The 23,049-nt window shown below is 36.4% G+C and overlaps 2 protein-coding genes across 2 annotated transcripts in view; one reads left to right on the top strand and one right to left on the bottom strand.

The window, feature by feature from the left end:
* The window catches only part of LOC134664410 (uncharacterized), a 44,832-nt gene extending 24,876 nt beyond the window's left edge, over positions 1–19,956 (bottom strand). Inside the window, exons 1-10 of the mRNA XM_063521036.1 lie at positions 19,661–19,956; positions 18,722–18,854; positions 18,263–18,446; positions 17,141–17,406; positions 12,291–12,437; positions 11,125–11,249; positions 9,904–10,147; positions 9,279–9,387; positions 8,699–8,800; positions 5,153–5,336 (exon numbers count right to left, since the gene is read on the bottom strand). Coding sequence (XP_063377106.1) covers positions 5,153–5,336; positions 8,699–8,800; positions 9,279–9,387; positions 9,904–10,147; positions 11,125–11,249; positions 12,291–12,437; positions 17,141–17,406; positions 18,263–18,446; positions 18,722–18,854; positions 19,661–19,839 — 1,673 coding nt within the window. The 5' untranslated portion in view covers positions 19,840–19,956. The remainder of the gene's footprint in view (positions 1–5,152; positions 5,337–8,698; positions 8,801–9,278; positions 9,388–9,903; positions 10,148–11,124; positions 11,250–12,290; positions 12,438–17,140; positions 17,407–18,262; positions 18,447–18,721; positions 18,855–19,660) is intronic.
* A 526-nt stretch (positions 19,957–20,482) lies between these two features.
* Positions 20,483–22,653, top strand: LOC134664804 (DNA excision repair protein ERCC-1). Its single transcript, XM_063521545.1, has 5 exons — positions 20,483–20,652; positions 20,759–20,826; positions 21,139–21,333; positions 21,643–21,828; positions 22,346–22,653. Exons 1-5 carry the CDS (start codon positions 20,568–20,570, stop codon positions 22,625–22,627), a joined length of 816 nt encoding a protein of 271 aa, XP_063377615.1. The 5' UTR covers positions 20,483–20,567; the 3' UTR covers positions 22,628–22,653.
* The last annotated feature ends 396 nt before the right edge of the window (positions 22,654–23,049 follow it).

Genomic DNA, 23,049 nt, shown 5'->3' with positions numbered 1-23,049 from the left:
TTTTACAGATTTTATGTAAACGTTCATCTCTTAGTAATTATTACATATTTATTATGTAAAAATACCATTTAAACAGTAATTTCTACAGAATATATATGTAAAATGAAGAAATGTTGGGAAACTTCATAATGTTTTTTGTGATTTTAATGACATTTTTTGGAATTTTACATAAGACGTGAGTAACTTTACACAAAAATGTAATTTTCACAAAATTAGGTAAAATTATGAGATTTTTATGTAAAATACCCATTTTAATTGATATAAACACATAAAAAAATGTATTTGTCCCAAACATTCCATGTAATTTTACAGATTTTATGTAAACTTCTATCTCTTAGTGATTATTATATATTTATTATGTAAAGCGACACATTTAAACAGTAAATTTACAGAAAATATGTAAAATTAAAGAATTTTTTGGAAATTTTATATTATTGTTTGTAATTTTCCTGACATTATTCCGAATATTACATTACACGTAAGTAAATTTACACAAATATGTAATTTGAAAAAAAAATGGTAAAATTACGAGATGTTTATGTAAAATTCTCTTTTTAATTGTTAAAAACACATAAAAAAAAGTATTTGTCCCAAACATTCCATGTAATTTTACAGATTTTATGTAAACTTCCATCTCTTAGTGATTATTACATATATGTTATGTAAAAAGACCATTTAAACAGTAAATTGAACAGAATATATGTAAAATTAAAGAAATGTTGGGAAATTTCATAATGTTTTTTTGTAATTTTACTGATATCTTACGGAATATTACATAAGACGTAAGTCAATTTACATAAAAATGTATTTTTCACGAAAATAGGTAATATTGCGAGATTTCTAAGTAAAATTCCCTCTTCAATCGTAAAAAATACATACCAAAATGTATTTATCCCGAACATTCCATGTAATTTTACAGATTTTATGTAAATATTCATGGCTTAGTGATTATTACATAAATTTTATGTAAAACTACATAAAAATTATTGATTTTACCGAAAAAATGAAAAATTTACGAGAATTACGTAAAATGTCATATTTTTCCGTAAATTTCCCAGATTTTTCAGGAATTTTACAGGATTATGTAATTTTTTTGCATGTAAAATTACATAATTTTTAACAGTGTGCAAGAAGGAAATTAAGCGCTAGAATGTACTGCCTAAATCAGCTAAATAATGATATTTTGGACGTGTCCATTGGTAACTATTGTAATGTCAGAATAATATAAGTACAGATGTCATTTTGTGTTTTTGTTTTAACACTTTTATTATATAAAAAAAAATGCGGACATAAGTACCTACAAATTAAACAATAACTAAGTTGTGCTAAATTTCAGCTTTTTTAAATATATGTAGCGTGTAAGAGATTTTACCTAACACAAACTGTGAGTTTTCCGCTGACTCACGCAAAGTTATGTCTACAGTATGGACATATGTAGGTAATATATGTCACTAATAGTATTCATATATCACAAAATAAAACTTGATTATAATTATGTCACTAGGAAAATCACTTAGCGTTTCCTGTTTTTACTAGTGTGTGTGTGTGTGTGTGTGTGTGTGTGTGTGTGTGTGTGTGTGTGTGTGTGTGTGTGTGTGTGTGTGTGTGTGTGTGTGTGTGTGTGTGTGTGTGTGTGTGTGGGTGTGTGTGTGTTGTTATAAACGGTATAAATATTTGACAAACGGTACATACGGGGATTTGCAAAAAAAAAATAGAGACCACGTTTTGATGGTGTTGTTTTATAGATAAATTTATAAGCTTAAACAGCTTTATATAGCTATGTACCTATTTGCATAACAACAAATAATATAAATGGTCAAGAGTGAGTCAGATTTCAAGGAAAATGCTCTAAATACAATTAATATATACGTAGGATAACCCGGCATTTCGTGAATATGAAGCAAGCAGGAAGCTATGGACAGTCGTATAATAAAAGTGAATTATTTTTTATTCATACTGGTGTCGGGAAGCATTTATTATGTGTACAGTTATTTTGTAACATTCATAGATAGACGGGATAAAAGTAAGTAGTGGATTAATTTCTTACTGTGATAACTTTGTATATTACTTTATTTAAGTAATGGAATGTGTGTAACTTTTGTATTTTAGCATATGAAAATAAAATTGATGCGACTTTCGAACAACGGAAACTTCTATCACCTCAAGAATTAATAAAATCAACGGTAACAAACGAATTTGAAAACTTGAGTAACAAATACCGGGACCTATTAGTTTCTGACGATTTCGACAACACAAATGCTGCAGTAATTAAGTACGTTAATGCGATATCTGAAGAGGCTGAAAATTATTATAGAAAATTAGACAAAAGTCCTCGTAGAAAAATACTCTGGCCAGACATGAAAGGAGCTACACGTTCAGACGATTTGTCTATACAGTTTCGTATGTTGTATATACTGACTTTAGCTTATGGAACGAACGGAACAATATATTATAAGAATGCAACACTTCTCTCAACAGTAAAAGATTGTCTAGAATTTATGGTGTCATCAGAACGGTATGATGGGGAGGGATGTTATGGAAACTGGTGGCATTGGCAAATCGGTGCGCCGACATATCTACTTGATATTCTGATTATAATTAATAATAAACTAACAGATGAAAAATTGAAACAGTACACAAATATTATTAGCGCATATGTTCAAGATCCATATTACAAACTGCAAAGCACGGATGAAGATGAAACATTTTACATAGTAACCATGTCAAGAAACGAAGCGTCTAGTTCGCAGAGAGTTGAACTTGCGAGAGCTGTTCTAGGCTTGGGGATTTTAACAAAAAACGAAGCAAAAATATCTCAAGCACTAGAGAGTATTGTCAAAGTAATGCTACCGGTGACGAAATATGATGGGTTTTATAAAGACGGGTCCTATATTGAGCATTACGATATTCCTTACACAGGGGCGTATGGTAATGATCTAGTTAAAAAAATGGGTGACATGCTTGTAATTACGCAAGGTTCTAAATTTGTTATATCTTCCCGCCGAGTAGAACCCTTTGTAGAATGCGTAGAACGAGCTTTTTTACCACTTGTATATCGGGGGGAAATGATAGCCCCAGTCAACGGTCGTGCGATTTCTAGGCAACCGTCAACTACACAAATTGGCTCAGATGTCATGTACACATTGTTGACTATAGCAACATTCGCATCAGCTGAGAATAAGAAAAAACTAAAAGAGTCAGTAAAGTACTGGATGCGCCAGAATCCGGATTACTACTTTACAAACGCAAGAAAGTATAAAGATTTACTAATTACGATTAGTTTATTAAATGATTCTGCTATAGTAGGAGATAAGATGCCATTCGTTGGAGCAAAAATGTATGCATCAATGGATCGCTTTGTTCAACAAACTATGAATTATACGTTGGGTTTAAGTTTATACTCCAATCGTATTTCAGCGTTCGAATCAGGTAACAATGAGAATACGCGTGGATGGCACACCGCAGATGGTGCCATTTATTTATTTAACTATGATGACGTTCAATTTAGGAACGCCTATTGGCCAACGGTTGATCCGTATAGAATTCCAAGTACAACAGTCGATACTATAGACCTGAATGATGAATTGTCAAGTTGGCAACACTTTACTTCAAAAGAAAATTGGGTCGGTGGTGTAGCCAGTGGCAGCCAAGCGGTGGTCGGAATGGCTTTAAATAAAGAAGGATTTGAAAATTATGACCAATCATTGTCAATGGATCTCAAGGCACAAAAATCGTGGTTTATAGTAGAAGGACAAATAATAGCACTCGGTTGCTGGAATTTCTGGAAGTACACCAGCATCGATCGAAACAATTGTTGAGAACAGACTCCTAAATGATGCATATAAATATGAAGTCTGGTTTGAAAATGGACAAATAAAAGAATCAACAAAAGAACTTATTGTAAACTGGCTATTACTAAAATCAGATCATCAACTTTCGTCGATCGGTTACTATTTTCCTGATAGACAAACTGTTGATATTATTTTTGAGACACGATCTGGAACTTATAAGGATATAAATATAAATGCAAACGAAAATTTGTACACGGGAATATATCGCAAATTTATAATCGATCACGGACAAATGCCATTTGACGCTAAATACACATATGTTATATTGCCAGGAGTTAAACAGTCCGAGATTAAAAAATATGCTAACAGTAAAACTGTTATGATTCTAGAAAATTCAGCACAAATTCAAGCCATACAAATACTAAACAAAGGCTACTTAGGTATTAATTTTTGGAGTGAAACAGGAGGTATGATTGCAGGGATAAGCAGCAACAAACCTTTATCTCTAATGAGACAAATTAACGGTACCCAACAGGATTACACTCTGTCAGATCCGACCCAGTCGGATAGTGTGATAACATTAAAAATCCCTTACTTTTCTAGAGTGGGTACTATGAGCGAAGGAATAGAATACGATAAAAAAAGTAATAAGTTTGTAGTTGATTTTACTGGAGCTGGTGGAACCAGTAAGCAATTTACAGTAGTTATGGACTGATTACCGACAAAATATATTTTCTAGAGTGAATGATTTGGTTGAAACATTTTATGGATGCTAGTTAAAATACATAACTACGTACATTAAACCATTTGTTTTAATAACACTTTCAGTGTCAAGCGCCCTATTTCCAACGGAAAATGAACCTATCGGTATTTAATGGTCACGGAACCTAGCGGTCTATTTGAAAATTGTCGGGACGAACGTTCGATTTAGAAATTTGCGCCCTTTTTTACTGACTTTATTTTCCAAGATAGTTTGTATATCATGTATGGTTTAGTTTACCTCTGTACAAGGCGCACTGGCGATGCTGTAGAGATATCGAAGCATGATGAGATTGATGAGGTCAACCGAGCCGACATCCAGGCCTTCTTCCGAAGAAGTTCCTCGCAGACATAGGTCTCTACCATCGCGTTGTACGCGCCTTTACGGAACTGTGGCATCATACGACAGACAACAACAAAGATATAGTATACCTCTGCACGAGCCGCACTGGCGAAGCTGTAGAGATATCGAAGCATAAGATGAGGTCGACCGAGCCGACATCTAGGCCTTCTTCGCAGACGCAAGTCTCTACCATCGCGTTGCACGCGCCTTTACGGAACTGTGGCATCACACGACACACAATAACAAAGACAAGGTATACCTCTGCACGAGCCGCACTGGCGATGCTGTAGAGATATCGAAGCATAAGATGAGGTCGACCGAGCCGACATCCAGGCCTTCTTCGCAGACGCAAGTCGCCACTAAAGCGTTGCACGCGCCCTCTCGGAACTGTCGCATCACTCGCAGCTGCTGCTTTTGTGATACCACTGGCTTGTTGTCCTTCCCTGTGGATATATACCAAACAATAGGTATACTAGTCAAAACAGTTTCTTTTTTCGAACTGTCAAAACGATTTTGTACCGATGTGTCGGAAGCCGGTGTTGCTCGAAGGTTACTATGGAATTTGACTTAGAAATTTTGAATCACTAGCACGTGACGTCACAATCAAATTAACTACTCTTTATAGTTTTATACGGGTTTTAAAATATAAATTGTGTCTAAGAATAACTGCTGTCTACGTTTCTTTATTAATCTTTTAGTGATTTATTTCATGCAAGGTGTAAAATAATTTATTTTAAATACAGTCAAATACCCTATAGACCGGTCAAATCTTACAAAAAAATCTCCTAAAAAAACAATGCGTGATGTAGTTCTGTATTTTTTGTATATTGTTTGTAGTCCTTGGAGGAATGTAAGACTATGTTTTGCAAGCAAAAAAAAGTTGTGCTCTCTGTGTAATTTGCGAAAACCTGCAAAAATTTCAGACTTTTTTCAGAATTTACAGATTTATTGTAAAACTATGGGTTTTAGGTCAAAACTTGCTATGTAATATTGAAAGTATATTAAATTTGGAACAATTTAAGCCCATAAACAGCGCCGTATGTCAAATAGTTCTTGAAATATGGGGCTTTAAAAAAAGGGTATTTTTTTCCTTGGAATGAAATTACAAGTTTTTCCTATATTTTAAGACAAATATCGGCACAACCGCTCATGCTATGATATATATTGCAATAAATAAAGTTATAGCAAATTTAATTACCTTTCATTTAAGTGCTAGAAAAAGTCAGTAAGTCTTACAGTACTGAAGTTATCGTAAAAAAATGAAATTGCTATAATGGGGAAGGCAACTCATGTATTGTTTAAGGCATTGTCAAAATCCCTTCAAAAGGCAGTACCATCGTCGAGAACGCAATATACGATTATCTTTTACCGGTTTTCCCCGATAGCAGTAGAGCGACGTCGGAGATCAACCATTTTTAAAGTGCACCCCTCTCTTAAGCACTTCAATTCAGTAATGAAATCAAGACACCATCTGTAGTTTGGCTTGTTTCTCGGCTCCATTTTTTGCTTGTAGCCATAGATCCCACGATGCCGATTCCGATTTAACAATTTGTTATGATTTTGAACTTGTTTTCATACGACCGACCTTGACGGTAATAATTATAGTTCACGGCAATTGGCGTGGTGTTGGATAAACACACTGAAAGCCATGTCACTAGTATCTAGCTCGCGCTCGCTTATTGGTGCTCTTGAGTGAACTCTGAGTCGTGGTAATACAAGATCACGATAATATCCTAACCGTAACATAATGATTCATCAGAATCAGCTACCATTACCCACTCTAGGTAAACGTTTAGTTATAGGGCATGTATGTGACTCAGTCTTGTCATGTAACCAGTATATCAAAACTTCTTCAATGGTTTACCGAATTTACACAATAAATTACAAATTCATTTCCAATGGTTGTTTAGGCTGAAATGAATGTGGTGCTACTGCTCAGAGAGTTGTCAATCCATGGGTTGTAACTAGCAATACCTCTTTCACTAGTAGTATTTACTGTATAAAATAAATGTATTTATAGTAAAAAAATAAAAATAATTGGAAAGTAAATGGGTCAATTTATCAATAGAAAACAAGTAATTGTGTGGTTTTATGAAACCACGATACAAGTGAAACTTTTTTCTGATTGTAGATATAGGCATTTAACTAAAAATATTCGGAAATTTATCGGATTTAGGGTGTTCAAAACGGGTTTTTTAATCTTAACTTAATTAATATTCTCTTTAATTATCTTATAAAATCTCGCCCAACGCCAATCACGCCAGTTACTCAACATGATGCTGTAGTTCATTATTAATATCGCTTATACGAGTCAAGGGCTAAAGAAACCGGTATGTAAGCTTACCGATATGAAACAAATGTATGCAATCCGCCCGGCTTGGCACATCATGTTAACACACACTTATCTATACTTACCTACGTGTTTCGTTCAGTTCTTTTTCTATAAATGATTTGGTTTGTCAGTTTATACACCTATCTAGTAAAGACTAGTAGTAACAGGATATTGCCAGTTAAAACCCGTGGATTATAACACAAACGTATACCTAGAGTGGGTAATGGTAACTGATTCTGATGTATCAATTTGTTATGGTTAGGATTTTATCGTGATCTTGTATTACCATTACCACGACTCAGAGTACACTCAAGAGCACCAATAAGCGAGCGCAAGCTAGATACTAATGACATGACTTCCAGTAATTTCAGTGTGTTTCACCAACACCACGCCGATTACCGTGAACTATTGTCAAGGTCGGTCGTATTAAAACAAGTTCAAAACCATAACAGATTGTAAAATCAGAATTGGCATCATGAAATCTACGGCTACAACCAAAAAGTGGAGCCGAGAAACAAGCCAAACTACAGATTGTGTCTTGATTTCATTAATGAATGAAAGAAGTGCTTAAGAGGTGAGTGGCGTGAGTGCATTTTAAAAATGTTTGATCTCCGACGTCGCTCTACTGCTATCGGGGAAAACCGGTAAAAGATAATCGTAGATTGCGTTCTCGACAATGGTACTGCCTTTTGAAGGGATTTTGATAATGCCTAAAACAATACATTAGTTGCCTTCCCCATTATAGCAATTTCATTTTTTTACGATAACTTCAGTACTGTAAGACTTACTGACTTTTTCTAGCACTTAAATGAAAGGTAATTAAATTTGCTATAACTTTCATTGCCATATATATCATAGCATGAGCGGTTGTGCCGATATTTGTCTTAAAATATAGGAAAAACTTGTAATTTCATTCCAAGGAAAAAATACCCTTTTTTTAAAGCCCCATATCTCAAGAACTATTTGACATGCGGCGCTGTTAGTGGGCTTAAATTGTTCCAAATTTAATATTCTTTCAACATTACATAGCAAGTTTTGACCAAAAACCCATAGTTTTATGATGAAACTGTAAAATCTGAAAAAAGTCCGAAATTTTTGCAGTTTTTCGCAAATTACGCAGAGAGCACAACTTTTTTTTGCTTGCAAAACATAGTCTCACATTCCTCTAAGGACTATAAACAATATACAAAAAATACAGAACTACATCACGCATTGTTTTTTTATTGTAAGATTTGACCGGTGTACTATTATAGACAGCCGATTTTATTTTTCTCTAGCATTCCCCGGTCCTAATTTCAGTACGAATTGCCTCCAATGAAATTTAAATCATAATTAAATGGAACAGAGTTGCTTTTGTTCTATTTTAAAATGAAAATTTTATTTTTTAATAGCATTGATTCAAATTTGACGGCCAATGTTTCTTGTATGATGATGTACCTACATGAATTGTGACAAATGTTGACTAATACTTACCAGAGGCGCCTTGGCCGACGAACATCTGTGGTACGATCAGCGGCCGGCATTGCAACAACAGGCAATGGACCAAGTTCACGCTCTCGCGATATTCGCAGAATACTGAAAATTAGGTGTTGTTGTCAATTATTTTAATAGATTATGAACCATATCTTGGGTCAAATTTTGAACATTGTCAGATTAGGTATGTTCGTCCCACGAAAATATATCTAAATTGTAATATTTTGTTTAAAAATGAAAACTCCAAGTACTCCAGGAGTCAAATATACATTTAAGCTACACCCCGGTATTTATTTCTCACGGCACTCGGAGAAAGCTAAACCAGGCGTGGCTCAATCCGCGATTTCGTTGCTTTGCAACAGGTAGCTACAAGTACATCCGTTCCACACCAATATTGGTGGCTAACCATAAGCCGCGCGTGGCGCTGTCGCCACCTAGCGGCCATATCTGTCCTGATCGTAACAGACGCGTTTTGTTAAAGAGTGAGTCTTCTGTACCTAGTACTATTATTTATTCTGTGGTTAAACCTAATACGTTATACAGAAATACTTAGACAGAAACTTGTCATGTTCATATTTACCTATCGCTTTCGTATCCTGTCCGTTGCGCTTCGCGGCTTGAAAATGTTCCAGCATGATCTCCTTCAGTCTGTCGAATTTTGGGTGGCCAAAGTGCAGGTCTTTGGGTACCTGAAAAAAAAGCTTAATTTTCTGAAGCGCTGGTCTGACGAGAGCAAAAATGCAGTGGTCGATTAAAAATATAGACTCAAGTGTTTTCGATATCGATATGAGCCAATTTCTAAATCATAATAACAAATGTGACTCCTCCTTGCGTCAGTTCCTTCATTACCTATTTGCAAATCGTTTTCATTTATTCTTTTGTCAACTATACATATCCAACATCTGACATGCTCTCAATATCAAATTCAAAATTCACAAATAAAATTATTTGTGAATTTTGAAATTCCTAAATAATTTGCCGTTATTTGAAGTCTGAAGCCAGAATGAAGCTCTAAATGTTCGTCGAATTTTGGAAAAATCACTTACATGTGGTATTGACCCTTCCGGAAGAATACTAGTGTCGAGCGCCATGGGATTCACTCCTAAATCATCGCGCAGCCGTTCAAGTATCGCCGTGAGCCGATCATCGGCTTGAAGCCAGAATTTCTCTGAATTTTTGTTAAAGAAGTCAAAGAAAATACTTACATCAGGTATAGAACCATCTGGAAGAACACTAGTGTCGAGTGCCATAGGGTTCACTCCTAAATCATCGCGCAGCCGTTCAAGTAACGCCGTGAGCCGATCATCGGCTTGAAGCCACGATTTCTCGGGATGGTCGTCGAAGAAGTTAAGGAAGACTCGAGCGCCGTGCTTTACTAGTAACTCTAGGCCGTGGTATAAGGCTATTAGGAGTGTGAAGTCTTTCATTATGTAGTTGTGTTGTGGGTGCCTGCAAATTTAAACAGTCAGTGGTAGTGTATATATAAATGTTACCGTGGTGTCGCGTACGATCGCTACTCTTTCTTTAGGGTTCCGTACTCAAAGGGTAAAAACTGAAACCTTTTACTAAGACTCCACTGTCCGTCTGTCTGTCTGTCACCAGGCTGTATCTCATTAACCGTGATAGCTAGACAATTGAAATTTTCACAGGACATGTGTTTCTGTTGCCGCTATAACAATAAATACTAAAAGTTGAATTCGTACGAAACCCTCGGTGGGTGAGTCCACACTGGTCCGATTTTATTATAAGTATTTCAAAATGCATCTGTTTCATTCACACGTAATCTGTATTCTCCACGTACGTTTCTTGCAAAAGAAGATAGTTTGTCGTTCTATCGCCGGCAATATGTAGGTATTATAGTTAATCTCTATTAATATTATAAATACGAATGTAATTCTGTCTTTCTGTTACCACTTCACGCTTAAACCGTTGAACCGATTTAGATAAAATATTTGAATGGAGATAATTTGAGTCCTGGGGAAGGATAAGGATGGTTTTATCACGGAAATCATCATACCACGCAAACGAAGTCGTGAGCAGAAGCGACTTTCATAATACCAAAGAGAATAGATAGTATAGAGGGCTATTGCCAAAGTAAATTTCACGGTCACGGTACATTTACTGCCATCTATCGACACACGATTAAAACTTAAAATAAAATTGAAAATGTATAAATTAATCAAAATATGTTTACGAATAAATGATGTTTCATTTTTATTGTTCCATACTGACCCATATTCTTTCACTGATATGTGTTAAAATTGTTAAATATCAAACGGTGTCGTCAACGCCATCTAGTCGAGAATAGGCCAAAGGTAATGGCGCCATCTATTCGAGAATGACTTTTTCTTGATTTCCGAGGCGTGTTTTTGTCTTAGACTTTATTTATCTTATACGGAGTTATATATATCTCTGATAATACATACCTACTCCCCCGCTCCTTTCCTTGATATTCCTTATACAGCATCACAATGCGACCCTTTGACAAGTTACCAATGTTGTGTGGTAGAATGTTCATTTGTTTCAGTCTTCTCGCGTACCCATCCAAAATCTAGAAAATTTCAATAAACTCAAATATAGTAGTGTGACTAACTGACTACTTAAATAACACAAATCAAAGATAAAATATTTTTATTTGTAAATGCTTTGATTGATTGATTGAAAACTAACAAAAATTATAGAAATATTTTAATTTTTAACAAGCAGATACGTCTGCGAACGACGCTATTTAGCTTAGAATAAATTTAAATTTAGAATAATTTAAATTTAATTTTTAACAGTAATTTTTCCACTTTTAAATTTAATCTAAGATTATAGAAATAACCACATTACTTTTCATTGTATTTGTTATCCCGATACATTGGCGTTTGTCGGGTAAGTATACGATTATCAATTTGTCTTTGTTCATTCAAAAGAGTTTTAACAGCTATATTCGTATTCAACTGTCAGCCTTATTACCTAGGCAATAGAGTTCAAAATACCAAGCAAGTGGCTACAACCTCAGCATGGTGATTTAATTAGATTCATCAGCCCCACTCGGTAAATTACAACTACAGTCAGCAATACTATTCGGTTATAAACTTCTTTGCAAGAGGGGTCGCTTTTCTCCGCAGCTGACTGTACATATCCAATGCCGTTGCGCACAGACAAAACATCCTCCAGGCTGAGCAAAGTCGCGCTACCCCCTCTGCCACGCATACGGTAATTTTACTCCATGTTCGAGTCGAAAGTGTCTTTGTGTGACGTCCGTGTCTTTGAACGGACCAATCACGGCACGGGATTTCGCTCTTTAGTCTATGCCTTTGCGACCCAATTGGGATCAACCCTTTCAAACCGATCTATATAAGAAAACGGGACGACACTACAGTGTTGCCACTTTTTAATTTCTACTCTTTTTTGCCAAGCTGTAAGCAAGGTACAAACCAAAATGACGACTAAGATCATACTAACATATCTCTTTCACTCCTACTACGACTATACAAGTGTGAACGAGAAGTTTTACGACCCCGGTTGTCAGTTTGTTTTGCGGATATTATAGTTATCAAGTCGCAGCTACAGTTGTCAGCCTTATTGCTTAAGAAATAGAGTTTACCTCAACATAATGGGTCCTTAGCTGCGTCAGCTCCGGTCCTAATTGAACGACAACAGTGTTGATTTTCCTCGAGTGGCTATACGGCGCCACGTCTATACAGTTCTCTGTTCGCAGCTCCAAATGGGCTATGTTTAGGTGTTTCACTACCTGAAATTAAATAAAAACTATTCAAATTAGAGTCCAATTTACTTATGCAAAAGAAGATAATGAGTAAAATACAAAGACAATTTATTTTTATCAAAAACACTGACTGGTTGACTGGTAGAATGCCTCATGTGGCATTAAGTCCGCATTTTGTACTGTAAGATTTTCTTTTGTGCAATAAAGGTTAAATAAATAAAGACAAAAAAAGAACTGATACTGGTAAGAGTCGTAGTTTAGCCAGTTGACGTAGATGGCGCTGTACGGAAGCATATGGTTTGTAGACAACTTTACTCTCCAGTGTGTCACTGTCCTAGTAGGTACATTAATTACATCGTCAAATTTAACAAAATTTTATATCTTGCTTCCTTTTCTATATTATATTCCAGAATCTACCAAGAACCAGCAGTGCACACTAGAGGTGTGCGCCGATGGTAAAATCATCGGCGGCGGCGTCCGATGATTTTTTGACCGGCGGCGGCGGCGTGATCGGCGTGAAATCGGCGTGGCATAATTTACTAGGCTATCCAAAGCATATTATGTGTGTTTTCTAAATTATTGCCGAAAATTATATCCCGGCATGTCACTTGGCAACCATTTATTACCAATACCTACTTAATAGTTACCAACGGTATGTTTAAATATTAAATTAAAAAGGATACTTTAAAACGCTACATTTTAGGCTGTATTTTTACTTACTTTTAAGCGAAATACAAATAAAACACAAAAAAATCTTTAAGTTGCCTTAAATCTATATTGACTTTTCGCAGCCGCTGTCGCCTCACTTAGGATTTGTTACGATATAATGATGAATACTTTACATTTGTCTGAACTGAAGTTTAACAGAAAACTATGTAAGACTAAAGATATCGTCGTTTTCGAAAGTAAACTTATCTGGCCGGTTGATTCGCTCAACAGAATGTCTTTGGAGTGTCCCGTTTTATAGAATGTTAAGGTCTACTTTGTTTTCTTTACTCCTAGCTTAGTGAAGATATTTGGTGATTTAAGTTCCTATAAGTAGGTATCATTGTTTAGGTAATGCTTATTACGAAGTTTTAACCTGACTTTTATAATTTTGATTGAAATATATATTACTAAGTAAAAGAAGCTGATAATCACCATAAAATGACTAAGAATTGATCGTGTGTATTTTTAAATGGAATTGTATATTATGTGATAAATAATTCAAATCATATCTATCATATGATGACATTGATGTCTTGTTGATGACCCTCATGCGTGTCACCAGAATCATACGAGAAATTATAAATTACGCAATTACAGCTTGCTGGAGATTCTAAGAAGAAAATAGCATGTTTATGTCCTAGGATATGAACCTGCTATTTTCTTGACTTTAGTTCACTGATTAAATTGACAATAAAGAGACTATTGATGTAAAACTGTGTCTCATAATGTTCGGTGATTTTAATCTTAATTCGTGTAGTACTAATGTAAAATCTGACTTTGACATTTTTTGTAATTTTTGTAAACTGACTCAGCATAACAACATTGTGAATGAACATGGAGGTATGCTGGATCTCGTGCTGAGTGATCTGGATGAGAATAGAGTAACGGTATACGCGGGAGTTGATGAAATGTTAGTGCCTATGGATGCTTACCACCCGCCACTTATGGTTTCAGCCACACTGCCGTGCGGCATACGTTCGCCGCTGCCGGTGGTGACACCGTCCCCGCGCGCTGGTTCCTGTCCAGACTGGGACTGGCGTAAGGCAGACTATGAATCACTATATTTGGGCCTTTCTGCTATTGATTGGACCGATCTCTTAGACTTCAATAATGTCGATATTGCTGCTGAAATGTTCTATGCCAAACTTTACTCCTGCATCAATAATTTTGTTCCCCTAAAAAAACGCACTAGATACCATTCCAAATACGTTTATCCAAAATGGTACACTAAAGAAATTATACATTACATCAAACTCAAATATTTCCATTTGAAGCGATTCAGGAGTGAGGGCAAAGATTTCAATAGACATTTGTTTAAATATTATAGAGCGCACGTGAAATATTTAATCGATAAAACTTATAAGCAACACATAATTAATCTCCAAAATAGTATTGTAAATTGTCCGGCAAAGTTTTGGGATTACGTTAAGGACAAAAAAAGGGAACGACATCACGGTGATGACTCTTTTCATTTTGATGGTGAGATAGTGAGTGGGCAGGGTGCTGCGGATGCCTTCGCTAAGTACTTCAGCTCAGTGTTTCAACAGGACAAGCCATGCCTTGACGCTGCAGCCGCGGCGCGTGTAGCTTACTCCTCGAGCGACTCAAGGTCGATCTCAATTCCCTTGGTTGGTGAGACTGACTTCATGATGGCTATTAAGCGCCTTAAACCTCGTTCATCTGGAGGGCCAGATGGTATCCCTGTATTTTTGGCTAAAGATTGTGCCTCTGCCTTAATGACGCCTCTGTTGCACTTGTACAACCTTTCATTAAATCAATCCAGATACCCAAATTGTTGGAAAACCACCAGAGTTACGCCAGTTCCTAAGGGAGGTCAGGACACTGATGTTACCTCTTTTAGACCAATAGCAGTTCTACCAGTGTTCGGAAAAGTCTTCGAAATGGTACTTAACCGCCACATAAGTCGTCAGGTGGCTGATTGTCTGCACCCAAGCCAGCACGGTTTCCGTAAATCCCGGTCTACAACAACTAATCTCGTAGCTCTCGCTGACTATGTCTGTAAAGAGATGGATGAGGGACGCCAGGTTGATGCTGCGTACTTCGATTTCAGGAAGGCCTTCGACCTGGTCAATAACGACATTCTGTTGGGGAAACTAGCGCTAGCTGGTTTTACGCCGAAACTCTTAAAATTCTTCGCGAGTTACATGTCCAACCGGCAACAGTATGTCAGGGTGAGCGGTTTTGAATCAAACGATTACTACACCCGGTCTGGAGTAAGTCAGGGCAGTACTCTGGGGCCTACGCTGTTTCTCCTTATGGTGAATGATTTGCCTGACGTAGCTCGCACTGCTAAATGCCTCCTTTTTGCTGATGACCTGAAGCTGTTCCGAGGTATCAGTAGTGTGGCTGACAGTGTGGCATTGCAGGCTGATATTGATGCTGCAGCTGAGTGGAGTGTGTTAAATCGGCTACCTTTCAATGTAAATAAGTGCAAAGTGATAACTTTCTCACGCAAACGTTCGCCACTCCTAACTCAATACAGTTTAGCTGACGTCACTCTGGAGAGAGTTAGCGAAATCCGCGACTTAGGCTTAATTCTTGTGGATAAATTTGACTTTCACACACATGTTATTAATATTAGTAAACAGGCTAGTAAAATTTTAGGATTTGTTATGCGCATATGTAAACAATTTCATGTTGGAGTAGCTAAAGTTCTATATAACGCTTATGTGCGCAGCAAATTAGAGTACGGTGCTCTTGTCTGGGATCCTCACGAAAACAAGTACTCTCTAATGTTGGAGAGAATACAGCGCAAATTTGCTCGCTGGTTATATAAAAAAGCCTATGGGTACTATCCGTACCTCTATCCCTCCATCTTTGTCTCGGGGATGGTCGGGCAGGATACGCTTGAACTGAGGAGGAAATTCTTACTCTTAGTTCATTATCTCTCGATCGTTCATCATCGAGTCGACAGCCCAGAGGTGTTGGAGAGGATGGGATTGGTAGTTCCTAAGAGGATACCCCAAGATGTGGACGGAGCGGTAGCGCCGCGCCGCTGGCCATGCCTGTTGCAGCGCCCTTCCGCTCGCACATGCTACGCGAGGCACGCTCCTACCTCTCGCGCTTTATGGACTCTACACTCAATGCTCGCTCAGCACGCAGATGCCGACATGTTCGCTAGTAGTTTAGCATACCTATGCAATACGGCTAGAATCTTTCTCAATTCTAAATATTGTAAGTTATTGACTGAATTGTAAATTTTATCTTTGTCGACATCTAAAATATTGTAGCTAATTAATTGACTGAATTTGTAAATTTTATCCCTCTTGACATTTTCTCTGTTTGCATGTTTTTTTTGTAATTTTTCTGACATGTATATATCTTTCTAGTGTGTAAGTGAATTGGTGTAGTACTGTAAGCTTGCACTTCATTAAATAAATAAATATAAATATAAATATAAATAAATATAAAAACAAAATGCGTTGTACAAAAAAGCTGTGCGATAAAATATCAAATAATAACCTGAGATCCAGAAACAAGATCTTGTTTAAATTAACGCTAAATCGTTATCACAGCTAACACCGCAACAACAAAAATTATGCTAATATGCTTCACTGGCAAATAATAAGCGAAAAAGCATAAGGATCTTTAAATTATACCTCTGACACTATCTACTCACTACGCAACATGGAATAAGACACGATAGGTATCAAAATTTCCCACGCCGATTATACGCCGGTCAAATTTAGCGGCGGCGGCGGCGTGGAAAAATCGTCGGCGGCGGCGGCGCGGCGGCGCGGCGCACATGTCTAGTGCACACTTAGTTGTGAGATAACAAGAAATCGCTATCAGTTGTATACTTTGTTGGCTAAAGGTACAGTCAGCAGCAGAAGCTGCTAAGCGGGCGAGTTGTTCAAAATTATCTTGACGCGACTTTATTGTTGAGAGAATAAGAGCATGTCAAGGTAGGTAATTTTGAATACCTCGCCCGCTTAGCGACTTCTGCTGCTGACTGTACAGTATGCCATTACCGTACGATTACCAATTAATACATAACTTACATTGATAACATCATCAACTTTACTCCCCGGTGTAGCTGATAAGGCCAGCATCCTATATGTCTTGTGTTTCATCTCGGTCAAAGTGGACACAATCTGGCAATAGGCGTAGTTCCCGCGCGCACGGTGCGCCTCATCCACCACTAAGCACCGGATCTTGTCGCCCGGACAGATCCCGGATTTGATGTCGTTGTATATGACTTGGGGTGTGGCGAAGAATACCCTTTTAGTCTGCCAGTGGAGTTTTCGAGTGTTGACTGGCATGTGCCCTGAAATTATTACAAAGCAGACCGAATTAGGAAGTTTATAGGACACACTTAAATATTATATAGTGACCCGCCCCGGCTTAGCAAATTATACACCCTTCGTATAAAGAATTACTCTATTGATAAGTGAAAACCGCATGAAAATCCGTTCGGTACTCTTTGAGTTTATCGCGAACAAACACGCAAACAGATAAACGCGGCGATGGACTTTGTTTTATAAAGTGTAGCGATACGGCAAGAAAACCGGCCAAGTACGAGTCTGACACGCGCACTGTTCGAAGGGTTCCGTACCATTACGCAAAAAACGGCAAAAAAAATCACGTTTTTTGTATGGGATCCCCACTTAGATCTGACATCATCTGTGAAAATTTCAACTGCCTAGCTACCGTGGTTCATGAGATACAGCCTGGTGACAGACAGACACGGACAGACAGACAGACAGACAAACGGACAGACAGACAGACAATCGGACAGACAGACGGACAGGCGGACAGCAGAGCCTTAGTGATAGGGTCCCGTTTTTACCCTTTCATATACAGGGTCACTTTTGGACCGTTAGCCATATTGTGCAAGGTGATTAGGTAGGCCATACTGAACAACTTTTTCTATGGGACCAAAGTCCGAAATCACAAAAAATTTTTGGCCGTTTCATACATTTTAGTCGAGTGGATGTCGACGTTTTCTATGGGAAGCCCAAATCTTTTTTGGAATTTCGGGGTTGGTCAATTAGAAAAACTTGTTCAGTATGACCTACCTAATCACCTCGCATAATATGGCTAACGGTCCAAAAATTATCCTATATACAGGCAGTATTTATTGCAATTAATATAACACCGTAAAGTATAGGAAAGAGATATACCTGTCATTTCAATAGTATCACTAGGAGGAATGGCTATGATGTTGTAGCAAGCATCAATCTGCTGAGCCACCAGCGGTCTAGTCGGGGCGGTGAACACAATCTTGCCGAGGGGGTACCAACGGTAGAAGTTGTACATTATTACCGCTGCTATGAATGTTTTACCCAATCCTGTGGGCAGGCTCACCTATTAAATAAAAATGCTCATTGAAACTTATCTTATATTATTGTTTTATCAATATTTATATCACATTTTCTTAAATACCTATGTTCAAACTTCTTGAATAAACGTCTTTTATTATTATGAAATTTAAATAATTGTAAATAGTAATTTTGACTTGAATCTTATTCATGTTTTGACTGATGCCAGAATGATGGAAAATGGACATGGTTACACAATCAGTGCAGACTGACAACAGACTGATAAAATTAGTTTTGAAAGTAACAAGTAATGAAACTTACTAAAGTGTTTTTCATTAGAGCAGCTCTGATAATGTTGAACTGATAGTCCCTGACAGGGTAGTTGGTGGGATAAATCCATGTCTTGCCAGTCAGCCGGTCGTAGCCACTGATCTCTTCATCACAACACAGAGCACTGGAAACAGAATTATAATTAGAAACTATAGTTCTACCACCAGATCATCTTCCTTCTTCTTCTACCTCTCTCCTCTCTCTCTCTCTCCCTCTTCCCTCTCTCTCTTCCTTTTCTCTCTCTCTCGCTTTTTTTTCTTTTTTTTTTTTTGGTTCTTTTAGGGTTCCGCACCCAAAGGGTAAAACGGGACCCTATTACTAAGACGCCGCTGTCCGTCCGTCCGTCACCAGGCTGTATTTCACAGACCGTGACAGCTAGACAGTTGAAATTTTCACAGATGACGTATTTCTGTTGCCGCTATAACAAAAAGTACGGAACCCTCGGTGGGCGAGTATGACTCGCACTTATCCGGTTTTTTTTTTTAATATAGGAGGGATCCACCATTACCATTGCCTAATTATGGACACCTACATCACCAGAGGGGTTGTAAGTGCGTTGCCAGCCTTTAAGATGACATTTAAATTTAAATATTCTTTTTCAACTCACAGTGCAAAGTAGAATATTATGTTTTGCACAACTAGTCTGTCAGAACAGACTAGTCACACACAAGACTACAACACAAGTTGAGTATGTTTCTATAAAGTACTTTGTTAGTGGGTGAACCTAAGTAGTCCGGTCTGAGCCAGATGGAAATATGAAACCATGGTAATAATCTAATAATTGGCATGGCTAGATAGTGAAATAGAGCATGTACGTGGCGTACGGTCTCAACTTTAAATTCAATACCTTCAAGCATCTTGTACAAATCAGGAGTGGCGGGAAACTAAAATTTTATTTCGTTTTACGAATTATTACTTTAAATACCTTACCTGACATTAAAAGAATTATGACTGTTATTCAGGGAGTCGTTAATTACACTTTTAGAGAAGTTAGATCTATCTTTAAACGAATTGTTTTCAAAATGAGCCATAATTGAAGAATCGTCAAATAGATCGTCATCTTCACCGGGTCCATCGTTTTTATTTGACTTTTGTTTAAAATTATTCATGTCTAAAACTAATTCATCATAAAATGTCCGATGTCCGATTGCAATAACTAATATGTAAATTGTTTCTTAGATAAATTTAATGGTATAATTTTCATTGCAAAGAAAACAACAACAGCACCAGCTACCAGCTGTCAAAGTTTAAATAAACAGGTTAGGATTCGAAAGCGTTCGAAATCTGAATTGTTTCCTAACAATGTAAAAAGGTCAGGCTAAAGAAATATATTTATTGTAAAGAAATATATCTCTTATGTGCCAAATGTATTTAACTGCATACGTTTAATTTGACTCTCATAGCCTATAATGTAACGATCATTTTATTAGTAGGTTTTTTTTATAAAATCGCGTAAAATTTGTTTGGTTTCGGAATGTCACATAATCTTAACATGTACAAAGTTTGCTATCGAAACAGCCTGTTACAAATTTTCAAGAAATATATGTATACATTTTCTTATCTTTTTCGCTGTCTTATATATTTATCCACTGAAAACACTTTTATTTTTATATTTACCATCAATTAGAAAAGTGACCATCAATTAATATACCATTGCAGTGATTGTTGATGCTACCTTTGTAAATACACTTTTTGTCAAATTTCAAAACAAACCCATTCTCGGATCCTCCGTTATCCGTCAAAAAGTGAAGAAATCCAAGAATTTGCGGGTTATATATAAAAATAAATAAATGATAGAATACGAACCTAAATTATTAATATAATTATATTCGACAAAATGGAGCTTGAGGATGGCTTTGACGATATCTTGGCAGAAATCAGTGAACCAACGGCTCCTAAGCAACCGAAACTGGATGAGCCAAGTAAGTTTAACTTTTGGAAAGATACAACACCATAACTAATAAAATTGGTCGTGTCGTATAAAAACGCTTTTTTTATTTTATAAAAATAAGTTTCATTCTTTGTCAGGTACATCAGAAGGAGCATCAAAACCAGCGTCATCTAAGACTCATTGTGTATTAGTAAATCAAAAGCAGGTTAGTGTATCATCGTGATAATAAGCTGTAAAACCTTATATGCACAAGGTATTTGCTAAAATACATGTTTAAGATTTTTGTAGACCCTGTTCTCATTTAGAATGCACTGGGAAAGTGCTTAGATGAATTGGAGAATGTGTGATAATTTTTATTCTACTGTTTTCGATTTTGTAAAGTGTGCCATAAAGAGTATTTTTATTTGTACTCTTAATGTTGGACGCTCCCTCTAATATTGGCCACTTACCCTTCTTACCCTACTTGTTTTATGGCCATTCCAAATATCATAATAAACTTGTTTTTTTTTCTTTATAGCGTGGCAACCCTCTACTAAAGTTTGTGACCAGTGTCCCATGGGAATATGATGATATAATTCCAGATTATGAGATAGGTAAAACTATTTGTGTGCTATTTCTCTCAGTGAGATACCACAATCTGAACCCGGACTATATAAACAATAGACTAAAGGAATTAGGAAAGAAATATGAACTGAGAGTTCTTTTAGTTCAGGTAAGGAAATTAATCACTTATATTTTTGCAGAAAGTATATGAAACATTTATTATCGTAAAATCAAAGTATTACTAATACAGTAAAACCCAGTTATACAGTAAAAAGTGTTTCAAATGTATTATGTTATCTGTGAATAATACTAAAAGCAGTACAAATCGCGTATTACGTGAGAAATTATATAAAATGGGATCATGTATAAAGTGGATATTACTTAAATAAATAAAATAGGTACTTTGACATGTTACTGCTGTACCATGGTCATCTCTACAGGCTACAGCCTCATTACTACCAACAAAACTATATTTCAGGTTGACCTTAAAGATCCTCATGCTGCATTAAAGAATCTAACGAGGATATGCCTCCTGACTGATATGACTCTCATGCTGGCTTGGAGCCCCGAGGAAGCCGCTAAAATCATTGAGAACTACAAAATATATGAGAACAAACCACCTGATCGAATCATGGAGAAGATTGAGAATGATCCACATCAGAAGGTAAATGAATGAATAAACTTTTATCTTTCTATTGTAATTGATGACAGGAATCTCCCCCACCATCAATTTTTTTTACAGGAATATAGCTGAATAGTTGATCCTAATCTCCTAATAGGTATTATTACTACTAGTCTAGTATTAATCATTTATTTGGATATAGATAGGTTATACAGTGAAGTGATTTGAATCTAAACTGTGGGTTTAAGTTTATGTGGGTGTTATTTAACCCTCAGCCAAATTGAAATGGTGAGCAACTGTCTCTAGAAAATCAGGACAAAATATTTGGCTTTCCCATAGAAAACATTGACATTGACCAGCCAAAATGTATGAAACAGCCAACAGCCAATTTCGGGATTGGTCTAATCGTGAAAGTTGTTCAGTATGTACCTACCTATAAATTAACCTCTCAAAATATGGCATTTGGTTGAAATAAAAACCCTTTATGTTACCTCGTGTTTGTTATTTATTACCTTTCTTGTAAGAATATATTATTTCTAAAAAAGTATATTTGTTTCAGATCATTAATGCATTATCTTCAGTAAAACCAGTCAACAAAACAGATGCCATGACATTACTAACAACATTTGGGACTCTAGCAAACATAATCAAAGCAACTGAGAGTAGGCTGGCAGAATGCCCTGGATTCGGAGCCACTAAAGCAAAAAAACTTTACAAAGCATTGCATGAGCCTTTCTTAAAAAAGGGCAGTGTTATTACCAATGATGATGAATTTTCAGGAGACATAAGTATTGAAGATATTGAAAAAATTGAAGATGAAGCTAAGGTTCCTGAAAGTTGATGTATGTATATTGTAATTAGGTACTAAAGTACTAAGGTGATAATTTTAATAAATTTAAATATAAGCTTTTTTTAATTAAATAATTGATATATCTTATTAATTATTTATTTAATAACAGGTAAATTTTGGTTGAAATTATGTTTAAATATGTTAAATAGTCAATACAATCCTCAATACATTAATCAGTAATATCGAAAATTCTGTAACATAAAAAAACCTTACATACTTACCTACATACATATTAGATAGGTCAAAATTATAAAATCTCACCATACTTAAAGCATTATCTTTCAGGAGCTATTTACATTACAAAAGGGCTTTATAAATTTCCAAGAGCCCTTTAAAGAAAGTGTAGACCGTGGGAGCAGGGCTTAACAGGTTGTCTAGGAAGAGTTGTTGGTTTGGAGCATGCGTCGCGGCGT

The sequence above is a fragment of the Cydia fagiglandana genome, chromosome 5 (assembly GCF_963556715.1).
Source record: "Cydia fagiglandana chromosome 5, ilCydFagi1.1, whole genome shotgun sequence".
Taxonomy (NCBI): Eukaryota; Metazoa; Arthropoda; class Insecta; order Lepidoptera; family Tortricidae; genus Cydia; species Cydia fagiglandana.
The sequence above is the reverse complement of the archived record's forward strand: the minus strand, read 5'-3'. Positions and strand labels throughout refer to the sequence as shown.